Source organism: Nannospalax galili, unplaced genomic scaffold, assembly GCF_000622305.1.
Source record: "Nannospalax galili isolate Female #2095 unplaced genomic scaffold, S.galili_v1.0 scaffold1387, whole genome shotgun sequence".
Lineage (NCBI taxonomy): Eukaryota > Metazoa > Chordata > Mammalia > Rodentia > Spalacidae > Nannospalax > Nannospalax galili.
The window spans coordinates 585,971-610,916 of NW_008355976.1; the positions used below are offsets into that span (position 1 = coordinate 585,971).

Below are 24,946 nucleotides of genomic sequence, written 5' to 3' on the forward strand. Positions count from 1 at the left end.
TTGGTAAGAGTTTGAGTTTAAAGTGGAGGTGTTGTAATTGTAAAGGAAGAGTGAGATTGGAGGGGATAACATAGCAACTGGATAATGTTAGGAATCAAAGATGTGACATTCATGACATTGGTGTACCATACTTTAGTGAATGTATAGAACATATAGCAGTTTGAAGGAAGTTGCACCCTTGTGGTCCAGGAAGGGGTGGTATCCCAGCCAATCCACTGAGGAAGTGATCTATATGCCAGCACTGCAGATAGCTCCTGCTAGAGTGATAGTGGTGAGGTCCTTCAGGGAGTGTAGTGATTTACTCTAGCTGAGAAGGCATAGAACTATGATGGAGGACTGGTGATTGGAAGACAAGGGCTAGGCTGTCTGGCATGTCTTTCCCAGAGCATTAAAGCCTGAGAGGACATGTACTGATAGTCATCCTCCTGCTGTTGGCCCTTACTGTATATCGCCTGTCTTGTCTTTCCTTTCTCCCTTCCTGCCCACTAACCGTTAATGCAATGTTTTGTCTCCTCAGTTGCTCCCCGTACCCCAGAGTCTCATGTAGTCCAAGCTACTTTGTAATCAAGGCTGGTCTTGAGTACCTAATCCTCTTGCCTCTACCTCCCAGGTGCTAAGCATGCACCACCACCATGTCTATCTCTCTCTCTCTCTTTCTTTCTCTCCCCCTCTCTCTCTCTTTTTAAGATTTTATTTTGATTCTTTGGGGGGCCATGTTTTTGAGAAAAGGTCTCCCTGTAGCCACAGCTGGCCTGGAAATCACTATGTAGACCAGGTTGGCTTCAATTTCATAGAGATCTGCCTGCCTCTGCTTCCTGAGTATTAGGATTAAAGGCACGCACCACCACACCAGGCTTATTTTTTAATTTTGTGTGTGTGTCTGTATCTCTGTGTACATGAGTACAGGTGCTCATAGAGGCCAGAAGAGGATGTTGGATCCCCTGCAGATGAAGTTAGAGGTAGTTGTGAGCTGCCTGACATGGGTTGTGAAATTGGTCTCTGCAAAAGCAGTAAGTATTCTTAACCCTGAGCCATCTCTCCAACCCCTATTTTTTCTCTTTTTCCTTAAGATAATTTCCTGACTCCAGCCTCGGGAGAATCATGGGATCGACTTCGACTGACCTGCTCCCAACCTTTCACACGTTATCAATCCTTTGGCTTGGCCTTCTTTCGGGTACGCTCCTCTCTGGATTCCTTAGCTGACCCTGTGATGGAGCCTTCAGCCTCTGGGAGTTGTGGGCTGAGCCCGGTATGTACAGTAGCATAGCAAGCATTTAGTTTTCCCTCCCTTTTTTTTTTTCTGTCTTTTTGAGACAGGGTTTCCCTATAATCCCAGCTGACCTTGAACTTGCTATATAGACCAGGCAGGCCTTGAACTCACAGAGCTCTGCCTGCCACTGCCTCCCAAGCGCTGGGATTAAAGGCATGCGCTAGCACACTGCGCTTTCCTCCCTTTACACTTCTTGGTTAGGTGTCTGATGCCTGATTCAGGGATAAGTACAGGCGCATGCCCGTACACATATATATATATATAGATAGATATCTGTGGAAAGACCAAAAAGAAAAGAAAAATATTTATTTTTTATTTTATGTGTATGTGTAAGTGCACCTGTGTTGTGCAATGTTCAGGGAGGTTAGAAGAGAGTGTCAGAGTCCCTGGAACTGGAGTTATGGACAGTTGTTAGCTGCCATGTGGGTGCTGGGAATCAAACCCTGATCCTCTGCAAGAGCAGCCAGTGCTCTTAACCACTGAGCCACCTCTCCAGCCCCTGAAGTTCTTTTTGAATCTCAGCTTAACCTCGTACTTGTGTTATTTCTGGGTTCCTGAGAGCTTTCACTTTCAGCACCCAAAAGCCCCAAGGCTCCCTTGCAGCCCCTTCTGTCATTGTTTCCTGCCCCACCTGCTTTTTGAAGCCTTCTGTATCTTAAGATATGCGATCAGCTATGTATTTGTTCTCACTGTGCAACACGTATGTGCTCCTCAAAGACATAGGTTTCTGGCCCTGAGGCCATATGGATTGCTTCATCTTTTCTCAGCCAGTTGTTTGCTTCCATTTCCTTCTTATGCCTATTCTGGTACCTCCAATTGCCTTTCTGAGCCAGCATACTCCATCACAATTCACTCAAATATGAATGTATAGCCAGGCGTGGTGGCGCATGCCTTTAATTCCAGCAGTCAGGAGTCAGAGGCAGGTGGATCTCTGTGAGTTCAAGGCCAGCCTGGACTCTGTAGTGAGTTCCAGGACAGCTGGGGCTACAGGGAGACCCTGTCTCAAAAAGACAAAAAAAGAAAAGAAACTGGCGGCATAGCCAGGCATGGTGGCCACACCTTCAATCCCACCATTTCACCAGCCAGGGCTACATAATGAGACCCTATCTCAAAAAAAATGAAAGAAAAACAACTAACTAACTAGGGCCTGGAGAGATGACTTAGTGGTTAAGAGCTTGTATTAATTACTTTTCTGTTGCTGTGATAGAAACACTGAGCAAAACAACTTATAAAAGAGTTTATTTGAGCTTATGGCTCCAAGAGGCAAGAGTCGTTTGTGGCCGGGAAGCATGGCGGCAGAGGTGACTGAAGAGCTTAGCAGAAGCTAAGCTCTCACATCTTCAAGCAGGCACAGGAAACAAGAAGGCAACTCAAGACCCAGCAAAGCTTAAGAACTCTCTAAGCCCACCCCCTGTGACATGCTTCCCCCAGGATAGCCACACCTTTTAAGACCTCCCAAAACAGCACCACCATCTGGGGACAAAATGTTCAAATACTTGTAGCCTCCAGGGGATATTTTCATTCAAACCACCGCAGAGTTCATACTGTTCTTTCAGAGGATTCAAGTTCAGTTCCCAGCATCCACATTGGGTGGCTCACAACTGCCTGTAACTCTAACTCCAAGGGAATCCGATACCTCTGGGTTCTGTGGGCACCAATATTTGTGTGCATATACTCACACACATACACATAATTTAAAGTGAAGTAAGTCTTAAAAAAGAAAAGAACCAGGTATGGTGGCACACACCTTTAATCCCAGCACTTGGGAGGCAGAGGCAGGTGGATCTCTGTGAGTTCCAGGCCAGCCTGGTCTACATAGTGAGTTCCAGGACAGCTGGGGCTATAGGGAGACCCTGTCTCAAAAAGACCAAGATAAAAAAAAGAACGAAGGGCCCAAGTGTCTCAGTGGAAAAAGACTCCTGCCACCAAGCCTGATAATCTGAGTTCAATCCTCAAGACCCACATAGTGGAAGGAGAGGACAGACTTCTCGAGTTGTCCTCTGACCTCCACACTGCTCTGTGGCACATTCTCACACACACACAAATAAATAAATGTTTCTTTGGGGTTTTAAAACATTTTATTATTTTTATTTTATGTGTATGAGTGTATTGCCTGCATGTATGTGAGCGTACCCATGTTGTGCAGTGCCTCGGAGGTCAGAAGAGGGCTTCAGATTCCCCTGGAACTGGAGTTAAGAATGGTTCGTAGCCGCATGTGAGTGCTGGGAATTGAACCCAGGTCCTCTGCAAGAGCAGTCGGTGCTCTTAACCACTGAGCCATATCTCTAGCCCCAAATGTTAATCTTTTTAAAAAAAAATTTTAGGACTGTAGAGTTGACTATGGTTAAGAGCACTTGCTACAGAGGACCTGAGTTCAGTTCCCAGCACCCATGTGGCTGGTAAAAGCCAACCATAACTCCAGTTCCAAGGGATCCAAAACCCTCTTCTGTCCTTCATGGGCATTGCATTTACATGCAGAAAAAAAATACATGTTAAATAAAAAATAATCAATTAAAAAAAAGTTTGAGACAAGGTTTCCCTGTAGCTCAATCTCACTGAAATCTGCCTGGCTAACCTCAGTCTCAGAGATCTGCGTACCTCTGCCTCAGTTCCCTCATGTTTATAGTGAAAGTGTTAACCCAAATTGTATATAAGCCTGTTGTGGTATTAACCAAGATCTCTGTGAGATGGAGGCTAGCCTGGTCTACATAGCAAGTTCCAGGCCAACTGGGGCTACAGGGAGACCCTGTCTCAAAAAAAAAAAAAAAGTTTGCACATGAACTCAGTCTCCAAAAACCTGTTTTTCCTAAAATGTGATTGTTTTCTGTCCAGAACCATAACAAAACCCTTAGCATACAATAGCATAGAATCTCAGATCTTAAAGCCTTAAAAGAACTGGAGTCTGCAAACACCAGCAAGTATGTACATGTTACCAGTTAAGATCACCTTGCATTCCTAGGTGGCAGTGCCTCCTGGTGGTGAAGCTGAGTATTCCATGTTTCTCCATTTTCTCAGGGCTCCCCTGATGCTCAGGAATCTGATCCTAGCCCCTGGCTGGCCAATCCTTCTATCCGGAGGACGTTCTTCCCAGATCCCCAGACGTATGTACCTGCCATTGTTGAGATATTTCTCCTGAAAGAGAAAGACCACATTACTCACAGGCCCACACTCCCAGCCCTTGTCCCCACAGTTAATCACCTAGGCCTAACTCTGTGTGTCAAACCGTCTTTCTCAGTAAGATGCCACTGAGTTGAGTGAATAGAATGAGGTTTGTGTTCCAAGTGAAGCCAAGTACTCTCTGTTTCCTGCAGGAGCGCTAAGGAAATGTCAGAGCTCAAGGGCATGCTAAAGCAGTTGCAGCCAGGTGCACTGGGGCGGTCAGCCCGCATGGTGCTTTCTGCTGCCTGCAGGGCACCTCCAGCCAGTGTGGCAAAGAACAACCATGTGGAACCAAGTCCCAGTCATCCAAAGAACGCAGGTGAGACCTCGTGTTATACTGCTTACCGTCCTAGTAATGTCCTTCCTCCCTGACTTTACCTCTGCTGTACTCGGATAACTCACTAGTAAGACTTGGAGTGGAAGAAAAGACATTGTCAGGGAAGAAGACAAATCAAGTATTGTATAATATTTGAAAGAGCACATGGTCTTGGAACCAGGAACCCCTATCTTTGGGGGCCTCAATTCCTTTCACATCTCCAGTGAAAGGGTTAAACTAAATAGAACCTAAGCCTTTTGCAGTATCAGTGTTCTGTAATAATCTCAGGAAAACAATTCAGTCAAGCCCAACATAGTGGTGAATGTATGTAATCCCAACACTTGGGAAGTGGAGAAGGCAAAATGATTAGCAACTCAGGGCCCTTCTCAGGTACATAGAGGGTTCTGGGAAATATCAGACCCTGTCTCAGAAAGAAAAAGAAACTGGAGAGATATCTCAGTGGTTAAGAGCACTGCTCTTACAGAGGACCTGAGTTCATTTCCCAGAACCCACATCAGGTGACTCACAATTGCCTGTAACTCCAGCTCCAGGGGATCTCATGCCCTCTTCTGGCCTCTGCGGCATTGCACAACATGGGTGCACTCACAATCATGCAAGCAATACACAGCTCAGCAGTTAAGAACACTGGTTGTTCTTGCAGAAGACCCAGGTTCGTATCCCAGCACCCACATAGCAGCTAACAACTGTGTAATTCCAGTTCCAGGGATCCAACAGCCTCTTCTGTCCCTCCGCGGGCATTGCACAACATGGGTGCACTTACCTACATGCAAGCAATACACACATACATATAAAATTAAAAAACAATAATAACTTTTTTTAATTTGAAAAAAAAATTTTTTTTTAACATCTTACCCTCAAGTTTATTTGTAAAAACAGCACAGGACACCAGCCCTCTGCAAACAGTGGGGAGGGACGTCACACCAGTCCATCTGTCTTCACATTGGCAAAGACCTTTATTGTGGGGCCTCCACAGGGACCTGGGTACCTTTGGGAGCCTGAGCTGCAGCTGGAGCCTGGGTTTTAGCTGGAGCTGCAGCCCCAGCTTTGGCCTTTGGTTGGCAGAGCCTGCGACCCTTGGCCATGTAGCCACAAATCCACTTCCCAAGTTTGGGGTGAGCAATGAGAGCAAGTCCGCGGAGCTTGCTGTTGTTCCCTTTGGCATCTTGGGCTTAACATTCTTGGGCTTCACAAGGGCCTTGACAGCCTGGGCACACGCACTCATGGCTTTCTCATTGTTGGCCTGCATCTTCTTCAGACCCTTCCTCTTGTGCTTCTTGGCAAAATACATGTTCCTCAGGAACTTGGGGTCTACCCCATTAAGAGACTCATCTTTGTGACCATGGTTTCTTGATGCCATTTCTGTGCCATTTTCGAGACTGGTTGTGTGTGGTATGGTTCTTGGACTTGGCCATGTCTACATGGGATCCCACGGCTCCAAAAGTGCCTGGGACCGGAAGAGAAAGAGCTCTTAACCACTGAATCAGCTCCCCAGCCCTATTTAATGAGCATTTCTAACACAGACCCCAGAACAAAGGAGCAAGAAGAAAAAAATGACATGGGCAGGACAAAGAGAAGAAAAGTACAGGACCAAAGGTAAGTAGATGGCACAGTCCAAACATCCAGACCTCACTGCTCTTCTGCAGCTATCCTTCCTCTATTCCTGCTTCAGTAAGGTTGGGGACTCTTATGTCGGGGTCTTGATCTTTTAGACTTCAGTTAAGGAGAAAGATGTCCTTGTCCACATGTCCTCAGGCTCGGCCATAAGCAAGGAGGCAGCCCTTAGTGAACCAGAATCTGAAGATGAGTACACTGCATCTGATCACAGTATGAACCTTGTGGCTTAGGCCTGTAATCCCAGCACTTGGGAGGCTAAGGTAGGAGGATTGCAAATTTAAGGCCAGCCTAGGCTACTAGATTACATAATGAACTTAAAGCCACTCTGGGCTACAGGCAAGACCCTAACTCAAAAAGAAAAAAGTTAAATTAGTGATTGCCAGTATCTACAGAGACAGACAGAAAAATGGGGAGTGGCTGAGGCTGGGTTAGGGGTTCTTTTGTAGTTGATAGAAATGTTCTGGAATTAGTTACATTTATTCAACCTGTGAAAATATTAAGCTACACTTGTACTTTTATTTTTGGAAATTTTTATTGAATTTTTGTGTATTTCATACAGAACATCCTAATCTCCTAATCATCTTTAAATCCCCTTCCCCATTGGCACCTCCCATAGTTCCCCCATGCACTGGAATTCGTGCATTCTGTCATTTGTGTTAAGGCCTATTGAGTCAAGTCAGTGTCCCCAGAGATCCCTGAGTGCAAGTTCATCCACTAAGCTACACTTTTAAACTGTCGCTGTCTCAGTGGTTAAGAGCACTTACTGTGCTGGCCATGGTGGTGCATACCTTTAATCCTAGCACTTGGGATACAGAAGCAGGTGGATCTCTGTGGGATCAAAGCCAGCCTTGGCTACATCATGAGTTCCAGGCCAGCTAGGGCTACAGGGAGACCCTGTCTCAAACCAAAAAAAAGGAAAGGAAAAAAAGAATACCAGGATGACTAGGCTTTGATTGGAGAATCCAGGGAAAGGGCCTCCTAGGAATAAGCATTTCATCTAAGACTTGAAAAATGGGAAAGAAGCAAGCAAAGAAGGTAGAAAACTGTTCACAAAAGAAGTAATATAGGTGCTGGAGAGATGGCTCAGTGGTTAAGAGCACTGGCTGCTCTTACAGAGGGCTTGGGTTCAGTTCCCAGCACCCACATACCTGCTGACAGCCATCTGTAACTCCAGTTCCAGGGGCTCCAGCTCCTTCTTCTGACCTCTGTGGGCACTGCACAACACAGGTGCATTTGCACATATACAAGTAATATGTTCATACACATAAAATTAAAATAATAATTTTTTTTAAGTATATAGGGGCTGGAGAGATGGCTTAGAGGTTAAGAGCACTGACTGCTTTTGCAGAGAATCCAGGTTTGATTCCCAGCACCCACATGGCTGGCTACAAACCGTCCTTAACTCCAGTTCCAGGGGAACCCAACACTCTCTTCTGACCTCCGCCGTTTTGCAGGACACGGGTGCACTCACATACATGGAGGTAATACAGTCATAAACATAAGCCAGGAGTGGTGGCGCACGCCTTTAATCCCAGCACTGGGAGGCAGAGGCAGGCAAATCTCTGGGAGTTCAAGGCCAGCCTGGTCTACAGTAGTGAGTTCCAGGACAGCTGGGGCTACAGGGAGACCCTGTCTCAAAAAGGCCAGAAAAAATAAGTATATAAGATGTAAAGGTCTTTTGCAAACAGCTAGAGGACCTGGGTTACAACCCTTTTTTTTTTTTTTTTTCTTTTTGAGACAGGTCTCCCTATAGTCCTAGCTGGCTTGGAACTCACTATGTAGACCAGGCTGGCCTTGCACTGACCAACATCGCCTGCCTCTGCCTCTGCCCCCTGAGTGCTGGGATTAAAGGCATGCGCCACCACGCCTGGCGTTTTTAAAATATTTTATTTTTTATTTATGTGGATGAGCATTGCTTGTATGTATGTAAGTGCACCCATGTCATGCAATGCCTGTAGAGATCAGAAGAGGGCATTAGATCCCCTGGAACTGGAGTTACGAACGGTTATTAGCCACCATGTGGCTGTTGGGAATCAAACCCCAATCCTTTGCAAGAGCAGCCGGTGCCTTAACCACTGAGCTATCATTCCAGCCCTGTAGGTTCACAACCTTTTGTAACTCCAGTTCCAGGGGATCCAGTGCCCTTTTCTGGCCTCTGAGGGCACCCACATACATGTGGTGCACATCCATACAATCAGGTAAAACACACATTAAATAAAAATAATCTGGGGGCTGGAGAGATGGTTCAGCGATTAAGAGCACTGGATGCTCTTGCAGAGATTCAAATCCCAGCACTCACATGGCAGCTAACAACTGTCTGTAACTCCAGTTCTAGGCAATCTGATACCCTCTTCTGACCTCTGCAGGTATCACACAACATGGGTGCACTTACATACAGGCAATACACTCAAACGCATAAAATAAAAGTAATAAATAAAAATGTTTTTTAAAATAATCTGTTAAAAAAATGTTAAAACTCAGAGCAGTGATAAAAGCTCTTCTCTGAAATGCTTGAAGGTTGAATGTCTGCTCTTCAACATGTCTACATTCTTGTCCAAATTCTAGTGTCCTTCAGCTTTTGTGGTCTCTCTGAGATAGCTGGTCTTAACCTATTCTTTCTTACAGGCGTCTGTCCAACTTGAGTTCTCGGACAAATAGGAGGGCGGTATCCAGAGCAAGGCAAAGAGAACACCAACCCCACGCCCAAAACAGTGTTGTCCAGTCTAGTGGACACTGTCCCATTTGCGCAGGTAAGTGCTTCAGCCAGAGACGGGTGTGATGACCAGCCATTTCTTTAGGAGAGTGCTGGCAAGAAATACTGGGTGAAGGTCGGCGGGGGCAGGGGCGGGAAGCAGCACACAGACACCTGGCTCAGTGGGGAGAGCACCTGCTACACAAGCATGAAGACCTGAATTTGGATCTCCAGCATAACATAAAACCTGGACATGGCAGCCCACATCTGTAACTCCAGTGCTCAGGGTACAGAGGCAGATAGCTCCCTGGGACCTGGTGACAACTTGTGAGCTGCAGGCTCAATAAGAGACCGTTTCAGAAAATTAGGTAGAAAAGCAATTAAGACATCCCAATGTTGATGTCCGACCTACACACACATGCACACCAGACAGTGTGCTCATACATGTACACACACCACACATTTTGATTTGGGCTGGACTGATGGTGATGGGGATGTTCTTTGTGCTCACAGCTTACCTTCTCCCTCTGTAAGGGCAGTCCATACCCCTCAGCTCCTAACCTACTATGAGACACATAGGAAATGCTTAATAAATGTTTGACAGATAAATGATAGTGTCTCCTAAATGTGGAATATTCAGCCATGGCAAATTTTCAAGAACAGCTGCATTTGGGCAGCAGACACTCCCTTTGTGTATCTCAGGGTAGCAGCTTGCCTGGAAACAAACCCCATTTTGTTTGTCTCCTTGTTCCCTCCGTAGGCTCCTTCAGCATTGAGATTCTTCCCCTGCATGCTGCCACTTGTGGAGAGACCTCCCCACCTCAGCCAGCTTCTCCCTCCTCCTCCTCTTCCTCCTCCTCCTCCTCCTCCTCACAGTCTGTACTGTGGGTGTCCTCCCCAGAGAGCTCACCACCTGTTTGCTGGATCCAGTGTCCCATCTGTGAGTTGCAGTTCTCAACAAAAGAAATAGAAGAACATGCCAGCATGTGTGGGGACATTTTTCTAGCATGAGCCATAAGGTCCTGTGGCCCCTCCATGACAGAGCCTGGGGACTGGATCTCTTGTGACTGAGAAGGGTTGGTGATACCCAGCCTCTCTCCCCCTCCACTCATTACCTCAGGACTCCACCTGCCTGAGAGTACCTCTGGATCCAGCTTGCTCCCCATCCCCAGTTGTCAAGGTTTTGTCACTATGGTACCCAATTCTCATAAGAGCACCTCTTTCCTTTTCCCCTTGGAACTTCTTGGGTAGAATTGATAATTGCTCCAGGACCTTGGTACACAATCGTGAAAGCCTTTCCCTCAGTGAATAGTGCACATACTCATGCCCATTTTTCTAAAAGGAAAACTGAGGCCCACTCAGAAGAAAAATATTGCCTGAAAATTACAAGCATATGATGTTCTGGGAAGATAAGAGTAAGTCTTGACCATGACATTGACATCTAGTTTCACATGATCTTAATTTTCTGTCTCCTTTGTGGGTTCCTGTCCTAAGTATAATCGGGTAATAGTGCTGTTCTGTGACTTTAGCAAGTTATTTAATCTTGGGCCTCAGTACTGAGAGAATAACCCCTCATCCTCCTGATCCCAGAGCTGTTATACAAACAGGTTACTTTTTCTACAGAATGAATAGTTCTAGGCTTGGCTATAAAGACCTTGAGCAAATCTGTTCCCATCTGTGCCATGAGGTAATTGGACCATGGTGTCTCTTCTATGTCTGCTGGTACTGATATTCCAAAATCTGCTTCTTTGCAGAATTATGCACTCCTTCCCTTCTTCCCAGGAGATGTCATTGTGTGGTATTAATACTAGTTCCCCTATCCCCAAGGGTTCAGGGCAGAGGGTGAACAGCTGGTCCTGGCAAGGGGAGGGCCAGGGAAGGTTTTTGAGTGGGGAGGAAAGGGAATACTAGGCACAGTCAAGGGAGGAGACAGCAGGAGTTCAAGCTTTTGATCCCTGCCCACAGAAGTAGATGCAGCATGGACCCCCTCATGGTAAGCGACCCTCTCCTCCCCCTGCTTTCCCCCATCCCAGTTCTGGTTCTAGCTATGAGCAAAACAAACTGGCCCAGAGAGATGGCAGGCCTGGCTGTGCTGGACACTGCTGTGTGGGTGGAAGATCCCTAGAGCCCTGGGCCTGGGTCTAGAGATGTGCAATGAGGATGGGCCTGGTAGACGAGCAGACCAGACCGCACCAAGGAGGAGGGCCACCCTCCAAAGCACGAGGGGGAGAAGGGAAGGGGCTTCATGGAGGAGGGGCATATTAGATCCTGCTAGGAGACTTTTGGGAGACCACTGGGGGCTTGGGGAAAGCCAGTTCAAAGACCTTCCTGTGTAGCTGTGTCTGAGCTTGCCATTCAGAGAAATGAGCAGCTGCAAGATAGAGTCAGCAAGATGGTTGCTGGGTCCTGCTGGGTCCTGTGTGCTTTCATGGCTTAGGCCCAATGTGGCCCTGTCCTACTTTAACCATGCTTTCTAGAGTACCTATTATCTGAGGTTGTGAGAGGAAGTTGAGCTGTGGAAACATTCCCCTCTTCTCCCATCAGGCTCATTCTAGCATTTTCTGAATATGAACCTATACAATAAAATGATGAGTAAGCATCTTGGGCAGTATGTGTTTGGGACAAGGAAGCACACTGGTGGCAGGTTACAGAGGGTTAGGGCTAGAAGGTGGAAGGTGAAGGAGGCCCCCAAACAGAGGGGACTGGAAACTCAGCACCCTGCCCGCTCCTCTCCATCCAGTTGCAACCCAACTGGAATGAGATTGTGAACAAAAAGCTCAAGTTCCCACCTATGCTTCTGAGTGCCATCCAGGAGGGGCGGCTGGACCTGGTGCAGCAGTTGCTGGAGTCAGGGTCAGACGCCGCAGGCACTGGGCCAGGTCCTCAGAGGAATGTGGAGGAAGCTGAGGACCGCTCCTGGAGGGAGGCTCTCAACCTGGCCATCCGCCTGGGCCATGAGGCTATCACCGATGTGCTGCTGGCCAATGTCAAGTTTGACTTCCGGCAGATCCACGAAGCGCTGCTGGTGGCAGTGGACACAAACCAGCCAGCGGTGGTACGTCGCCTGCTGGCCCGGCTAGAACGGGAGAAGGGTCGCAAGGTAGACACCAAGTCTTTCTCCCTGGCCTTCTTTGACTCATCCATTGATGGCTCCCGCTTTGCCCCTGGAGTCACTCCACTCACCCTGGCCTGCCAAAAGGACCTATATGAGATCGCACAGCTGCTCATGGACCAGGGCCACACCATTGCCCGGCCGCACCCAGTCTCCTGTGCCTGCCTTGAATGCAGCAATGCCCGCCGCTATGACCTGCTCAAGTTCTCCTTGTCCCGCATCAACACCTACCGGGGCATCGCCAGCCGCGCCCACCTCTCACTGGCCAGCGAGGATGCCATGCTGGCTGCCTTTCAGCTCAGCCGCGAGCTCCGGCGCCTTGCACGCAAGGAGCCCGAGTTTAAGGTTTGTGTCCCCTGCTCCGTCCTCACAGGGGCAGGACTGAGCCTGAAGTGGGTGTTCTAGAAAGTCTAAGAAGTGAGAAGCAGGGCAAGAGGATAAGGCTTTCCCTTGTTCTCAGAGTCACAATCCCACCTGAACAGAGTGTCTTTCTAAAGTCAGAGAAGTCACAAGAGGCACCTCAACTTATGCAGGAGGTACAACTCCTGCCCCAGAGGTGCTCTAGACTGATCTGAAGGAAGAGAGAACATAAATAGAGCATGTCTCTGTGGGACCCACTGTGCTTTCAGCTGGAGCATGTATGTTGGAGCTCTCAAGCTTGTGATCACAGATGGGGGAAGAGGACAAGATATTTCCAGGACTTCATTCAGTGCCTCTGTGGATGGTGGTGTGCACAGGGCTTCCAAAGTGTGGAAGGCTTCCAGGAAAGTGTTGACTATTGTGTTCAGGGAAGATCTCTTAGAGGCTGAGGCATTAAGCTTAGCTGTGGAAAAGAAAGGTTTAGAGTGAAGAGGAGTGGGGAAGATAGTTGAAGTGGGCTGCAACCCCAGCAAAAGGTAAGTGATGAGGAGCTAAAGATGAAACTGAGTTGGGAGAGTGCCTGCCTAATGTGCCTGAAGTCCTGAGTTTGATCCCCAGCACTGCATAAACAAAGTGCGGTGGCTCATGCTTGTAATCTCACCACTCAGGTGGAAGGAGGAGGATCAGAGCTTGAGGTCATCCTCAGCAAATTCGAGGCCAGCTGGAATACATTCCCCACAAAAAAAAGTACATGATGATGGGCTGGAGAGATGGCTCAGCAGTTAAGAGCACTGACTGCTCTTGCAGAAGACCCGAGTTCAATTCCCAGCACCCATATGGTAGCTAACCACCATCTCTTGCCTTCAGTTCCAGGGGATCTGATGCCCTCTTCTGGCCTCTGTAGGCTTTGCGTGGCATGGGTACACTTATATACATGCTGGCTAAACACTCAAATAAAAATAAATAGATAAATAAAATATTTTTAAATATATGATGAATGCAGGAGAGACCTTGAGAGGACCAAGGATGCATGAAGCAGAGCCTAGGGACAGACTGGTCAGGGGCCTGGAACGGCACTCCATCTTGTCTGTCACTGAATCACTGGCATACCCAGTGTGCCAAGTCGGACTTGGTCTCCATACTCAAGATTGCCAGTAGGTGACCTGGTGTGGTGGTCCATGCAATTAATCCAACCCAGCACTCGGGAGGCAGGGCAGGTAGAGCTCTGTGAGATGAGGCCAGCCTGGTCTACATAGCAAATTCCAGGCCAACTGGGGCTACAAAAAGACCCTGTCAACATAATAAATAAAAAGAATGCCAGTAGGTAGGAAAACCTAGAAGGTTATTAAAATGAAAGCCTAAGGTAAGATGTAGCCAGAAGGCCAAGATAATGAAAAGTTCCCTCCATGCCTCCGACAAAGGAGCAGAGCTTGCAAAGGACGTACCCTCCATTCTCATAGCAGCCCATGGAGCGGGCAGGGTAGCAAGTCTCATCCAGACTTTACAGTTCAGAAGACAGCCCTGAAAAAGACATTCCTGATCCAGTGGGACCCTATCTGAGGGACAGTGCTGGGAGGTGACCTAAGCTTCAAAGCTTAGCCTAGAATCCCTCTGGACGAACCCAATTAGCAAGGATCAGATGGGTAGTATACAGCCAAGAACATCCTCATTCTTTTCTACATCTCCTAAAACTGCCAGCACAGGTTCTCAATTCAGGAGATGAATTAAATGAGACATGAAAAGTATAAGGAGTAGGTGCTAGTGAGATGCTCAGTAGGTAAAAGCACTTGCCTGACATCCTGCATTGACTCACCAGAGCTTACGCAAAGGGGGAAGGAAAGAACTGACTCCACAGAGTTGTCCTCTGAGCTCCACACATGCCATGGTATGTATGCCCACATGCACATCATATTACACAATAATCATAAATAAAATTTTAATTTAGGGCTGGGCATGGTGGTACACACCTTTAATCCCAGCACTTAGGAGGCACAGGCAGGCAGCTCTCTTTTGAGTCTGAAGCCAGCCTGGTCTAAATAGTGAGTTACAGGCCAGCCAGAGGTATATAAGACCTAGTCTCAAAAGCAACAACAGAGCTGGGTGTGGTGGTGCACGCCTTTAATTCCACCGCTTGGGAGACAGAGGCAGGCAGATCTCTATGAGTTCAAGTCAAGCCTGGTCTACATAGCAAGTTCCAGGCCAGTTGGGGCTATAGAGAGACCCTGTCTCAAAAAGAAAAGAAAAAGCAAGAACAGGGCTGGAGAGATGGCTCAGAGAACTGTCTAGTCTTGCAGGCTTGCAGGGGACTTGGATTCAGTTCCCAGGACCCACAGGGCCAGCTCCAGGGAATCCAGCACCCTCTTCTAGCCTCCATAGGTTTTGCACACATAGGTACACTTACATATATGCAGGCAAAATACTCATATACATAAAAACTTCTTTAAAATTTTTATTATTTTTATTTTATGTGTATATGTGTATTGCCTACATGTAGGTAAGTGTACCTGTGTCATGCAATGCCCACAGAGGTCAGAAGAGGCTGTCAGATCCCCTGGGACTGGAATTATGGACAGTTGTTAGCTGCTATGTGGGTACTGGGATTTGAACTGGGTCTTCTTCAAGAACAACCAGTGTTCTTAACCTCAGAGCCAGCTCTCCAGCCCCCCAAATTAAAACATTTTAAAGTATAAGGAGGTGCTGGAGAGATGACTCAACAGTTATGAACACCAGAGGACCCGGGTTCAGTTCCCAGTATCCACATGGCAGTTCACAACCTTCTACAACTCCAGTTCACACATAAAATAAAAATAGGTCTCTTTTTTTAAGAAAAAAAAAAGTGCAGCTGGGCGTGGTGGCGCACGCCTTTAATCCCAGCACTCAGGAGGCGAGGCAGGCGGGTCTCTCTGAGTTCAAGGCCAGCCTGGTCTACATAGTGAGATCACATAAGCTGGGACTACAGGGAGACCCTTTCTCAAAAAGACAAAAAAAAAAAAAAAACAGAAAAAAAAAGTGTAAGGAGTAGGAGTTAAAGTGGGACAGGAATTAAGAATTAGAAAAGGGAAGTTCAAGGAATAGGCAATGTGAAAGGTTTGTGTTGAAGTGACTTAGTGATGAGGTAGAGATGGCATCAGAAAGCAAAGATGACACAAGATGCCTCATAATATAGCAAGAAAGACTGATCAGTTAGCAGAGAAGAAAGAGGTAGATGACCTGGCGGTGAGACAGGTGGCAGAGACCCACTGTTTGGAGGAGATGGGGAAACAGGTTGATGTGATGGGGCTGGGTCCGCAGGGTGCTGGCCCACACACCTCCTTCTTTACAGCCTCAGTACATTGCTCTGGAGTCACTCTGCCAGGACTATGGCTTTGAGTTGCTGGGCATGTGCCGGAATCAGAGTGAGGTCACCGCAGTGCTCAATGACCTGGGTGAGGACAGCAAAACAGAGGCTGAGGCTGAGGGCCTGGGCCAGGCCTTTGAGGAGGGCATCCCTAACCTGGCAAGGCTGCGGCTGGCTGTCAACTACAACCAGAAACAGGTCAGCTGGTCCCCACTGCCTCCTCTCTCTGCTCTGGTCCCTCATCCTGCCTCCTCTAGGTATCCCTCGCTCCAACCCTGTATCACAACTTTCTCTATCCTCAGGACCTACTGAGACCTTCAAGCACCCTTCCATCTAAGCCCTTGACAGCAAGAAGGGAAGGCACCCTTCTTGTTACTGTCCCTTGTTACCCTCAGTTTAAGGCCCAATTTTCCCAACCTTTGGAAGATCCATCATCCCCCAGAATCCCACCTTCAGACGGGGACATTCAAGTGTCACATAGACTCAGCTCTGCCTCCGGCCTGCTGAGCATCTTTAGCCCATTGTCAGTCTATAGTACCTCACTCTATGTAGAAAGGCAATCAAATATCCAGTGATTCTTTTCACTGTCTCATTAGATCCCCTTCCTTACTCCCAACCTAAAGATATGATCCCTGTCTAACCTCCCTCAGGCCTTTATTCTTGTCATCCACCCACAGATATCCTGACTCACTAGGCTTGTAACCAAAGTTTTCCTTTGTGGTATCGCCACTGACCCTGCCCTCAAGACAACAGATCTATAATCCCCGTTCCTTCTCCTCAAGGTCATTCAGACTTCTGTTCCATACCCCTACCAAGTCAGGGAACCCTGGGGTTTCTGGACTCATATCCCAAGTTCTACCCACCCTTGCCTGACTTAGATTCAAGAATGTGAAATCTGAAGTCTGGAAACATCTTCATATTCAGGCTCCTCTTACCAAGGCCTAGAGAAAATGGGGGTTGCCCCTATCGTATGGAAATGAAACCCCTCTCTTCCAGGCTGGCTGGCAGAGAGAGAAAAGGATGGTTTAATTTCTGTGGCAGGAAGTAAGGACTCTGCATCCAGCTGGTTCAATCCTCCCTGCCTGGTGCCTGCCTCCTGTCATACCCCATCTCTGCTTAGTTTGTAGCACACCCCATCTGCCAGCAAGTTCTGTCTTCCATCTGGTGTGGGAACCTGGCCGGCTGGCGTGGAAGCACCACCATCTGGAAGCTCTTTGTCGCCTTCCTCATCTTCCTCACCATGCCCTTCCTGTGCATTGGGTACTGGCTGGCACCCAAGTCTCGGGTACTAAGAATAAGATTAATTATAACCCGGTTTTGTGTTTTGGAAAGTGGATTGGGGGCAGGGGTATGATTGTAGAGACTGTTAGAGCATGTCCATAGAAAGCTGGTGGAGGAGCCACTCATGTTCCCAGTTGGGTGGCCCAGTGATTTTATGAGGTAGGAGGAGTATGTTTAGGATAGAAGTGATGATGATCTTCCCTTTTAATTTGGCTGAGTTTGAACTTTTCCTGTGGTAGCCCAAGGAAAAGTTGCTTTACCTCTGTGAGCTTCCATTCCTGAAAAAAAAAGATAGGATTGAGGACTAGAGAGATGGCTCAGCAGTTAAGAACACTGGCTGCTCTTGTAGAGGACCCGGGTTTGATTCCCAGCACCCACATGGCAGCTAGCAACCATCTGTTAACTCCAGTTCCAGGGGAATTCAACACCTTCTTCTGACATCCGCAGGCACTGCATGACAAGGGTGCACTTGTACATATGCAGGCAATATACTCATACACCAAAAATAATAAATAAAATATGTTTTTTAAAAAGGATTAATAATGCCTACCTCACATGGTTGTGAAGGAGAAAACAGATAGGAAATATAGGGCCCATGTAAATGTGTAGATATGTGGGTGAATCTGAGGGAAGCACAATCACACGTGGGCTGAGCAGTACAGCAGTGCTAAAAGGACAGGAGACAGCAGGCCTTTGAGAGCCACACTCTCCCATCTCCCCCAAAGCTGGGCCGCCTGCTGAAGATCCCAGTGTTGAAGTTTCTGCTACACTCTGCCTCCTATCTGTGGTTCCTCATCTTCCTCCTGGGAGAGTCCTTGGCCATGGAGACACAGCTGAGTACCTTCAAAGGGCGCAGTCAGACTGTCTGGGAGACCTCACTACATATGATTTGGGTCACAGGTAAGCATGTGGTAGCCCTTTCCTTGTGGCATTCTCCCTTGGGCCCCTCCCCTGTCCTTCATAATAAGAACTTCAGCAGAAGTCTACTTCTGTAGCTGTCTCTGAACATATAACCAGACCCTCTGGGCTCTGGCTTTCCCATAAGCCCCACTCAGAGGACCCAGCCCTGTGGCAGTCCCTGAACAATTTATTTCATTTTTCCCACTCCCTGGCACTCGTCACTACCCACTCTGGAGGTTCTTATCCTCACACAGACAGCTACCCACATGATCATTTGACAACTTCCCCTGGGTTATTGGTGGCCTGCAAGTACACTATCAAGCAAGCTATCCAAGCAATGCAGAACAGAAAGGCTAAAGGCCTACTTAAAATGCTTCAGTCACAGAGTTCATTAAGCCCATAATTATAAGTTTATAATTTGATGGTATTATCATGAGGTTATCACGAAGGCCAGTAGTTTGAAATGGGCAGAAGGTGCCTGGGACACCACTTGACCTGTGGGGAAAGCAAGAGCAAACATGTCTGGGCACAGCTGTGCTTTCTAGCTCAGCAGCCATGAATTAGGTCCATGTGCATTCTTCGGACAAGTGGAGCCAGCACGAGTGTTACCAGTGTGCAGCTAATGTAAGATCTGATAAATACTGAGGGCCTCATGTGCCTCATGAGGGTCAGTGTGCTGCCTGGGGGTGTCTAGCTATGCTTCTTTATGTATTTATATACATAGGCTTTACTTCCTTTATTTAATAGGTCACCCAGGTAACCAGCTCATCAGTGCTTAGTGTATGGTTCATCCATCCCATCAATTCCTTTTCTTCTGTAGTACAAACAAGTTTTCTCAAACAATTCAGTCAATGAGGGCACAAGAATCCCCAAGACTCTCCCCAGTCTCTGGCTGGTCATTTCCTCAGGCTGGACTGACTGGAGGTCCCTCCTTATCTGAGTTCAAGATTGGCAGGTCTCCAGTACTTAGCTCTAGCTTAGCTATCGAACCCTTAAGCCACCAGCATACCAAGCCCCTGCTCCATTCTAAGCTAGACAATTACCCAAAGGGGATTTGACCCTGAAACTTGGGGAAAACCAAAAATTGCCCAAGGAAAAAGTTTTCATCATCCCGTTTACTAACCATTTGCTGATTTACAATGAAACCAATATAGTTCTTCCCCTGCCTGAGCAGGAAGGAAAGTTTTTATAAATACATAAAGACTCACACCTGTTACCCCGGCACTCGGCAGGCTGAGTAAGGCAAGAGGATTGTGATGAATTCCAGGCCAGGTTGAGCTACCTGGGAAGTTCTAAACCAGTGCTACAGAATGAGACCTTGCCTCAAAAGTACAACAGCAATAACCACAAAACATGAAGGAAAACTCACTTAGGCAATGTATACTGAGCCCCTACTGTGATGAAGCCCTTAGAGAACATATAGTGTGACAGCCACTCAGCACACGTCTCCTGAGCAGTCACACGTTCCTACAAGGACTCTCCTGCTGCACAGCACAGGCAGGTTCCTGACCAGAGCACATCACCTCTTGTCTCCAGGCTTTTACTCATTTACTTTCCTAGAACACTTGCCCTTCCCCTACTACCTTGCACCTGGCTGGTTCCTACTCCTCCAGATTTCAGCATGAGCTTTCTCTGGCCCCCAAATGAAGATGAAGAATCTTTTTGTTTGTTTGTCTGTTTGTTTGTTGTTTGCTTGCTTGCTTGCTTGCTTGCTTGCTTTGGAACTTGCTATGTAGACCAGGCTGGTGTTGATCTCATAGAGATCCATTGCCTCACACCTCCTGGGTGCTGGGATTAAAAGTGTGCACCACCACACCCATCAAAGCTTGATTTTTAAACACCTTCATAACCACTCACATCTTAGCATTTACCACAATTTACCACAATACAACCACAGCCTGTTGTATCTCTTTGGTTATTTACCTGTCTCCCTCACTAGGTTATAAGCCCAGGAAGATAGAAACTGTATCCGTCTGATTCAACATAGGATCCCACTGGCACATGGCAGAAGCTTAGTAAATACTCATTTAATTTGTTCAGGGCACTAGATGCAAAATATGAATTAGCCATAATCCCTGTCCTTGAGCAGCTCTAAATTCAGAGAGACTAGGAGGAAGGGAACAGATTCATAAAGAAACACTCTGCTATGCCCCCATGGCGAGATCACAGAGACAGGAAGAGAAAGCTGTAAGAACACAGAACAGGCCAGCTGCCTCCACCTGGTTAGCAAGGTAGTGGAAGGGCTCTGCAGGCAAAGGAAACTGAGTACACAAAGAATGGAGAGGGGGAAACACAGGTGGGAAGAAACCTGACTAATGGAGGCCAGATCTCAAGGCCCCCAAGCCCAGGTCGAGCACTGGGCCCCACTGAGACTTGGGTACACTGAGCAAACTGATCATTTAGAGCTCCTTCAAAATGAGAAAATAGAGCTGGGTGTGGTGATGTACAACTGTAATTCCAGCACTCAAGAAGTCAAGGCAAGTTCAAGGCCAGCCTGGGCTAGCTATATAGAACATTTGAAGTCAACCTGAGCTGTATAATGAGACTTTCTCAAAAAACAATAAAAGTGGGGCTGGAGAGCTGACTTAGCTGCTATTGTAGAGGACTGGGATTCAATTCCCAGCACCCACATGGCTGGTAATGACTGTCTGTAACTCTATTTCCAGGGGATCCAACGCCCTTTTCTGACCTCCACAGGCATTGTACAACTCAGGTGCACCTACCTACATGAAAGCAATACAGTCATATGTGCAAAATAAAAATAATAAATACAATATTAAAAATAAAATAAAAAAACAAAGGGTCAGCAAGATGGCTCAGTGGGTAAAGGCACTTGCCACCAAGCCTAACAACTTGAATTCAACCCCGGAAACTTCATGGTGGAAGGAGAGAACCAACTCCTGCAAGCTCTTCTCTCACCTCCACATGCACACCACACACATACACACCACACACACAAATGCACACACATACACACAAATAAATACATAAATAGTTTTTAAAAAATTTAAAAACAGCCAGGCTTGGTAGCTCACACCTTTAGTCCCAGCACTCAGGAGACAGAGGCAGACAGATCTCTGTGAGATCAAGGCCAACCTGGTCTATGCAGTGAGTTCCAGGTCAGCTGGGGCTACAGGGAGACCCTGTCTATAAATAAGTAAATAAATAAGTAAATAAATAAATAAATAAATAAATAAATAAATAAATAAATAAATATAGTAAACAACAGAAGAAAACACTGATATCAGTCTCTCTAATGTACATGAGCACATACATACACATATAACACATACAACATAAGAAGGATTCCTGCCTAGTATCTGCCTCGTTGATTTGGTGGAGGCCAGGGAGCCCAGTCTTCCCAGGTGCTACCTGCTTTCTGCTTTCTGACTGTCAGCTGCCTGGCGTCCTTGTGCAAGTCACACCAACCATGATATGAATCTGCTCCAACAAGGGAGTCCTTACTTTTCCATAAGGTCACTTTGAACTTGGTTAAATGACATTTTATTCTCCATTCCCATCGGGTCCCCTACCAACATAACCTACCTGTGCCTCCTCCCGTCCTGCCCTCTGCCATTCTTCCAGGCTTCCTGTGGTTCGAGTGTAAGGAAGTGTGGATCGAGGGCCTACGCAGCTACCTTCTGGACTGGTGGAACTTCCTGGATGTGGTCATCCTGTCTCTGTACTTGGCGTCCTTTGCACTGCGCCTCCTCCTGGCTGGGCTTGCCTACGTGCACTGCCGGGATGCCTCAGACAGCACCACCTGCCGCTACTTCACCACTGCTGGTGAGTGGCCCTGTGTTAGTACCTTCCTCATTGCATGACAGAATACCCAACAGGAAGAGTTTATTTAGGTTCACAGTTTGAAGAGACATAGTCCATCATAGTGCTGATAAGCTGGTGCTTAGCTCCCTCTCTCCTTTCCTCCTTTTTATTTTTTAATTTTTAATTTTTATTTTTTGGTCTTTTTGAGACAGGGTCTCCCTGTAGCCCCAGCTGTCCTGGAACTCACTATGTAGACCAGGCTGGCCTTGAACTCACAGAGATCCACCTCCCTCTGCCTCCCAAGTGCTGGGACTACAGGCCTGCACCACCATGCCCAGCTTCTCCTTTCATCCTTTTTAATTCAGCCTAAGAACCCAGCCCATGGGATGCTGCCAGCCACATTCAGGGTGGGTTTCCCACCTCAGTTAAACCTCTTTGGAAACACATTCACAGACATGCCCAGAGTTGTGTCTCCTAGGTGATTCTATAGTCAAGTTGCTAATAAAGGATTAACCATCACAGTCCCTCCTGCTCAGCACTGAATCGCCAGGTACCCCTTTTCCTTGGCTCTCAGCCACTGTCCCATCCCATCCTGCACAGAGCGAAGTGAGTGGCGCACAGAGGATCCCCAGTTCTTGGCCGAGGTGCTCTTTGCTGTGACCAGCATGCTCAGCTTCACCCGCCTGGCTTATATTCTGCCAGCCCATGAGTCGCTGGGCACTCTTCAGATTTCCATTGGCAGGATGATCGATGACATGATCCGGTGTGTACTCTCCCTGCTCACAGCTCTTCCTCCCTGACTCTGGAATTCCTCAGCTCTGGTGTGACATGGGAGTTCATGACCTGTGTTCCTCTAGAAGGATGTAAGAGCCCTTTGAACCCTAGAATCTAGAAACAGAGTCTGGAAATGTAAATGTGCAGGGAAGGTCTACAACCTAATTCTCAGAAGCCCAGGACCCTAGAGAAGATTACAAGCCACTGATGGCAGAAAGAGCCCTTGGCGTTCTGATCCCAGTTTGGTCGCTATCTGTCCTAGTTTGTTCTTCATTGCTGTGACTAAATACTCTGACCAATACCAACTTGGGGAGGAAAGGGTTTATTTAGCTTACATCTCCCAGGTCACAGTTCATCAGGGAGCCCAAGGTAGGAACTCAGGGCAGGAACCTGGAGGTAGGAGCTGGAGCACAGGCCATGGAGGAATGCTGCTTACTGACTTGCTCCCCTGGCCGCTGCTTAGCTTGCTCTCTTATCCAACACAGGCCCACCTGCCCAGGGGTGGCACTACCCACAGTGGGCTGGGCCCTCCCACATCACTCAACAATCAAGAAGATGCCCCACAGACATGGCCACAGGCCAGTCCAATGGAGTCAATTCCCCAATTGAGGCTCCCTCAACCCAGGTGTGTCAAGTTGACACTAAAGCTATCCAGCACACTATCTCTGTGACACTCCCTGGGCCTCATTTTCCCCCTTTTTTTCCTGAAAAGTTAAGTCGTGTACACTTGACCTCTCACCTTAGTCAAAGCCACAGTCAATGCCTGCCCTCCTAGGAGCCCCTTTCTTAACTGGGGAGCCCCCTTCTTAATGTAGGACCTAGAGTGGGTGGCCTCAGCTCAGCTAGCCTAGAAGAGAACCTTGGCCTCCACCCTGGGATTCTTCTAGCCTTCCCTGGGGCAGGTTCACTCATCTCATGTATAGGGCTGACTCTCCAGGTATTCCCTTCTGTCCAGTAGGAATCTGACTCAGCCATCCCTGTCCAGTCTCAGCATTTCAGTCCCTTTCCCTGGGAGACTGGTCCATCCCTAGCACTGACTGCATGGACTCAGTACCTATTGTTCTTAAGGATAACCTCTGCTTTTCTTTACTCTTAATAATAACCAAATTGAATACTTGTCATATAGAGAGCCAGGAAGTAAAAAGTAATAATTCAAACAAAAAACAAAGAGCCAGGAAAACCACCACTGCCCCTGTCCCATCCCTCTTCCCAGAGCCTGGCTTCTAGCATAGAGACCTACTCTGACCATTCCAAATCCCCCTCCCTGCCAGGTTCATGTTCATCCTCATGATCATCCTGACTGCCTTTCTCTGTGGCCTTAACAACATCTACGTGCCTTACCAGGAGACAGAGCGGCTGGGCAAGTATGCTGGGACAGAGGCAGAGTGGGCAGGTGGGGAGGCTGGGGCCTCTTTCTCCTTCCGTCGCTGCTGTACTCAGCTAACTCTCTTATTTGCTCACTCCCTCATTGAGGCACTTTGTCACTCATTAATCTGTTCGTTGTTACATTCATTTATTTACCCATTTCTTCTCCAACTCTTCTATTTTGAAAAATGTCAGTCATATGAAAAAATTAAAAAGTAAAAAAAATTTTCATTGCACACCCATTTGCACTTTACCTAGCTTTGTTACTTGTTACTGTTGTGCCACATTTACTTGATCTATTCCTCTCATTATCCTTTTGTAAATATCATTGCACGTCACCCCCAAATAGTTCAGGATGTCATTTAAGAGTGTACACAAGCCATTATCACATTAGCAATTTAATATCGATTGCCTAATATTACACACTGTGCAGTCCTTATTCAAATGTCCCTAATTGACCCCATAGTCTTACTAGTTTTTTTAAAAATCTCATATCTAGGGGTTAATTGGTAGAGTGGCTCCCTAGCTGCATGAAGCCCTGGGCTTGATCCCCAGAACTATATAATAACTGGGCATGATGGCACATACCTGTAATCCTAGCACTTGAGAGGTGAAGGCAAGAGGATCAGAAGTTCAAGGCAATCCTTGGCTACATAGTGAATTTGAGGCCAGTCTGTGATACAGCAGATCATTTCTCAAAAAAAAAAAAATTAACTATTAAAGCACACCTTTGATCTTATTTTTTTTATTTTTTATTTTTTGGTCTTTGAGACCTGTAATCACAGCTAGCCTATGTAGACTAGGCTGGCCTCGAACTCACAGAGATTCACCTGCCTCTGCCTCTCGAGTGCTGGAATTAAAGGCATGCACCACCATGCCCAGCATAAAATATCTGGCCAGGTGTGGTGACGCATGCCTTTAATCCCAGCACTCGGGAGGCAGAGGCAGGTAAATCTTTGTGAGTTCGAGGCCAGCCTGGT

At 47.3% G+C, this 24,946-nt stretch overlaps 1 protein-coding gene and 1 pseudogene across 5 annotated transcripts in view; one reads left to right on the plus strand and one right to left on the minus strand.

Moving 5' to 3' along the window:
• LOC103750817 (short transient receptor potential channel 2) overlaps positions 1 to 24,946 on the plus strand; it is a 45,527-nt gene that overhangs the window by 12,885 nt on the left and 7,696 nt on the right. For 4 of the 5 annotated variants that reach the window (XM_017803437.2, XM_017803439.2, XM_029556646.1 and 1 more), the window contains exons 5-10: positions 1,071 to 1,249; positions 4,286 to 4,371; positions 4,582 to 4,748; positions 6,287 to 6,359; positions 9,006 to 9,130; positions 9,833 to 10,797. In XM_017803437.2, coding sequence (XP_017658926.1) covers positions 1,071 to 1,249; positions 4,286 to 4,371; positions 4,582 to 4,748; positions 6,287 to 6,359; positions 9,006 to 9,130; positions 9,833 to 10,083 — 881 coding nt within the window. In that variant the 3' untranslated portion in view covers positions 10,084 to 10,797. Of the gene's footprint in view, positions 1 to 1,070; positions 1,250 to 4,285; positions 4,372 to 4,581; positions 4,749 to 6,286; positions 6,360 to 9,005; positions 9,131 to 9,832; positions 10,798 to 10,854; positions 10,901 to 11,812; positions 12,530 to 15,866; positions 16,080 to 17,001; positions 17,167 to 17,887; positions 18,063 to 21,647; positions 21,849 to 22,427; positions 22,591 to 23,872; positions 23,966 to 24,946 lie in introns of those variants that run through there. The other variant, XM_029556648.1, reaches the window with a different exon arrangement.
• LOC108491804 lies at positions 5,619 to 6,215 on the minus strand (annotated as a pseudogene).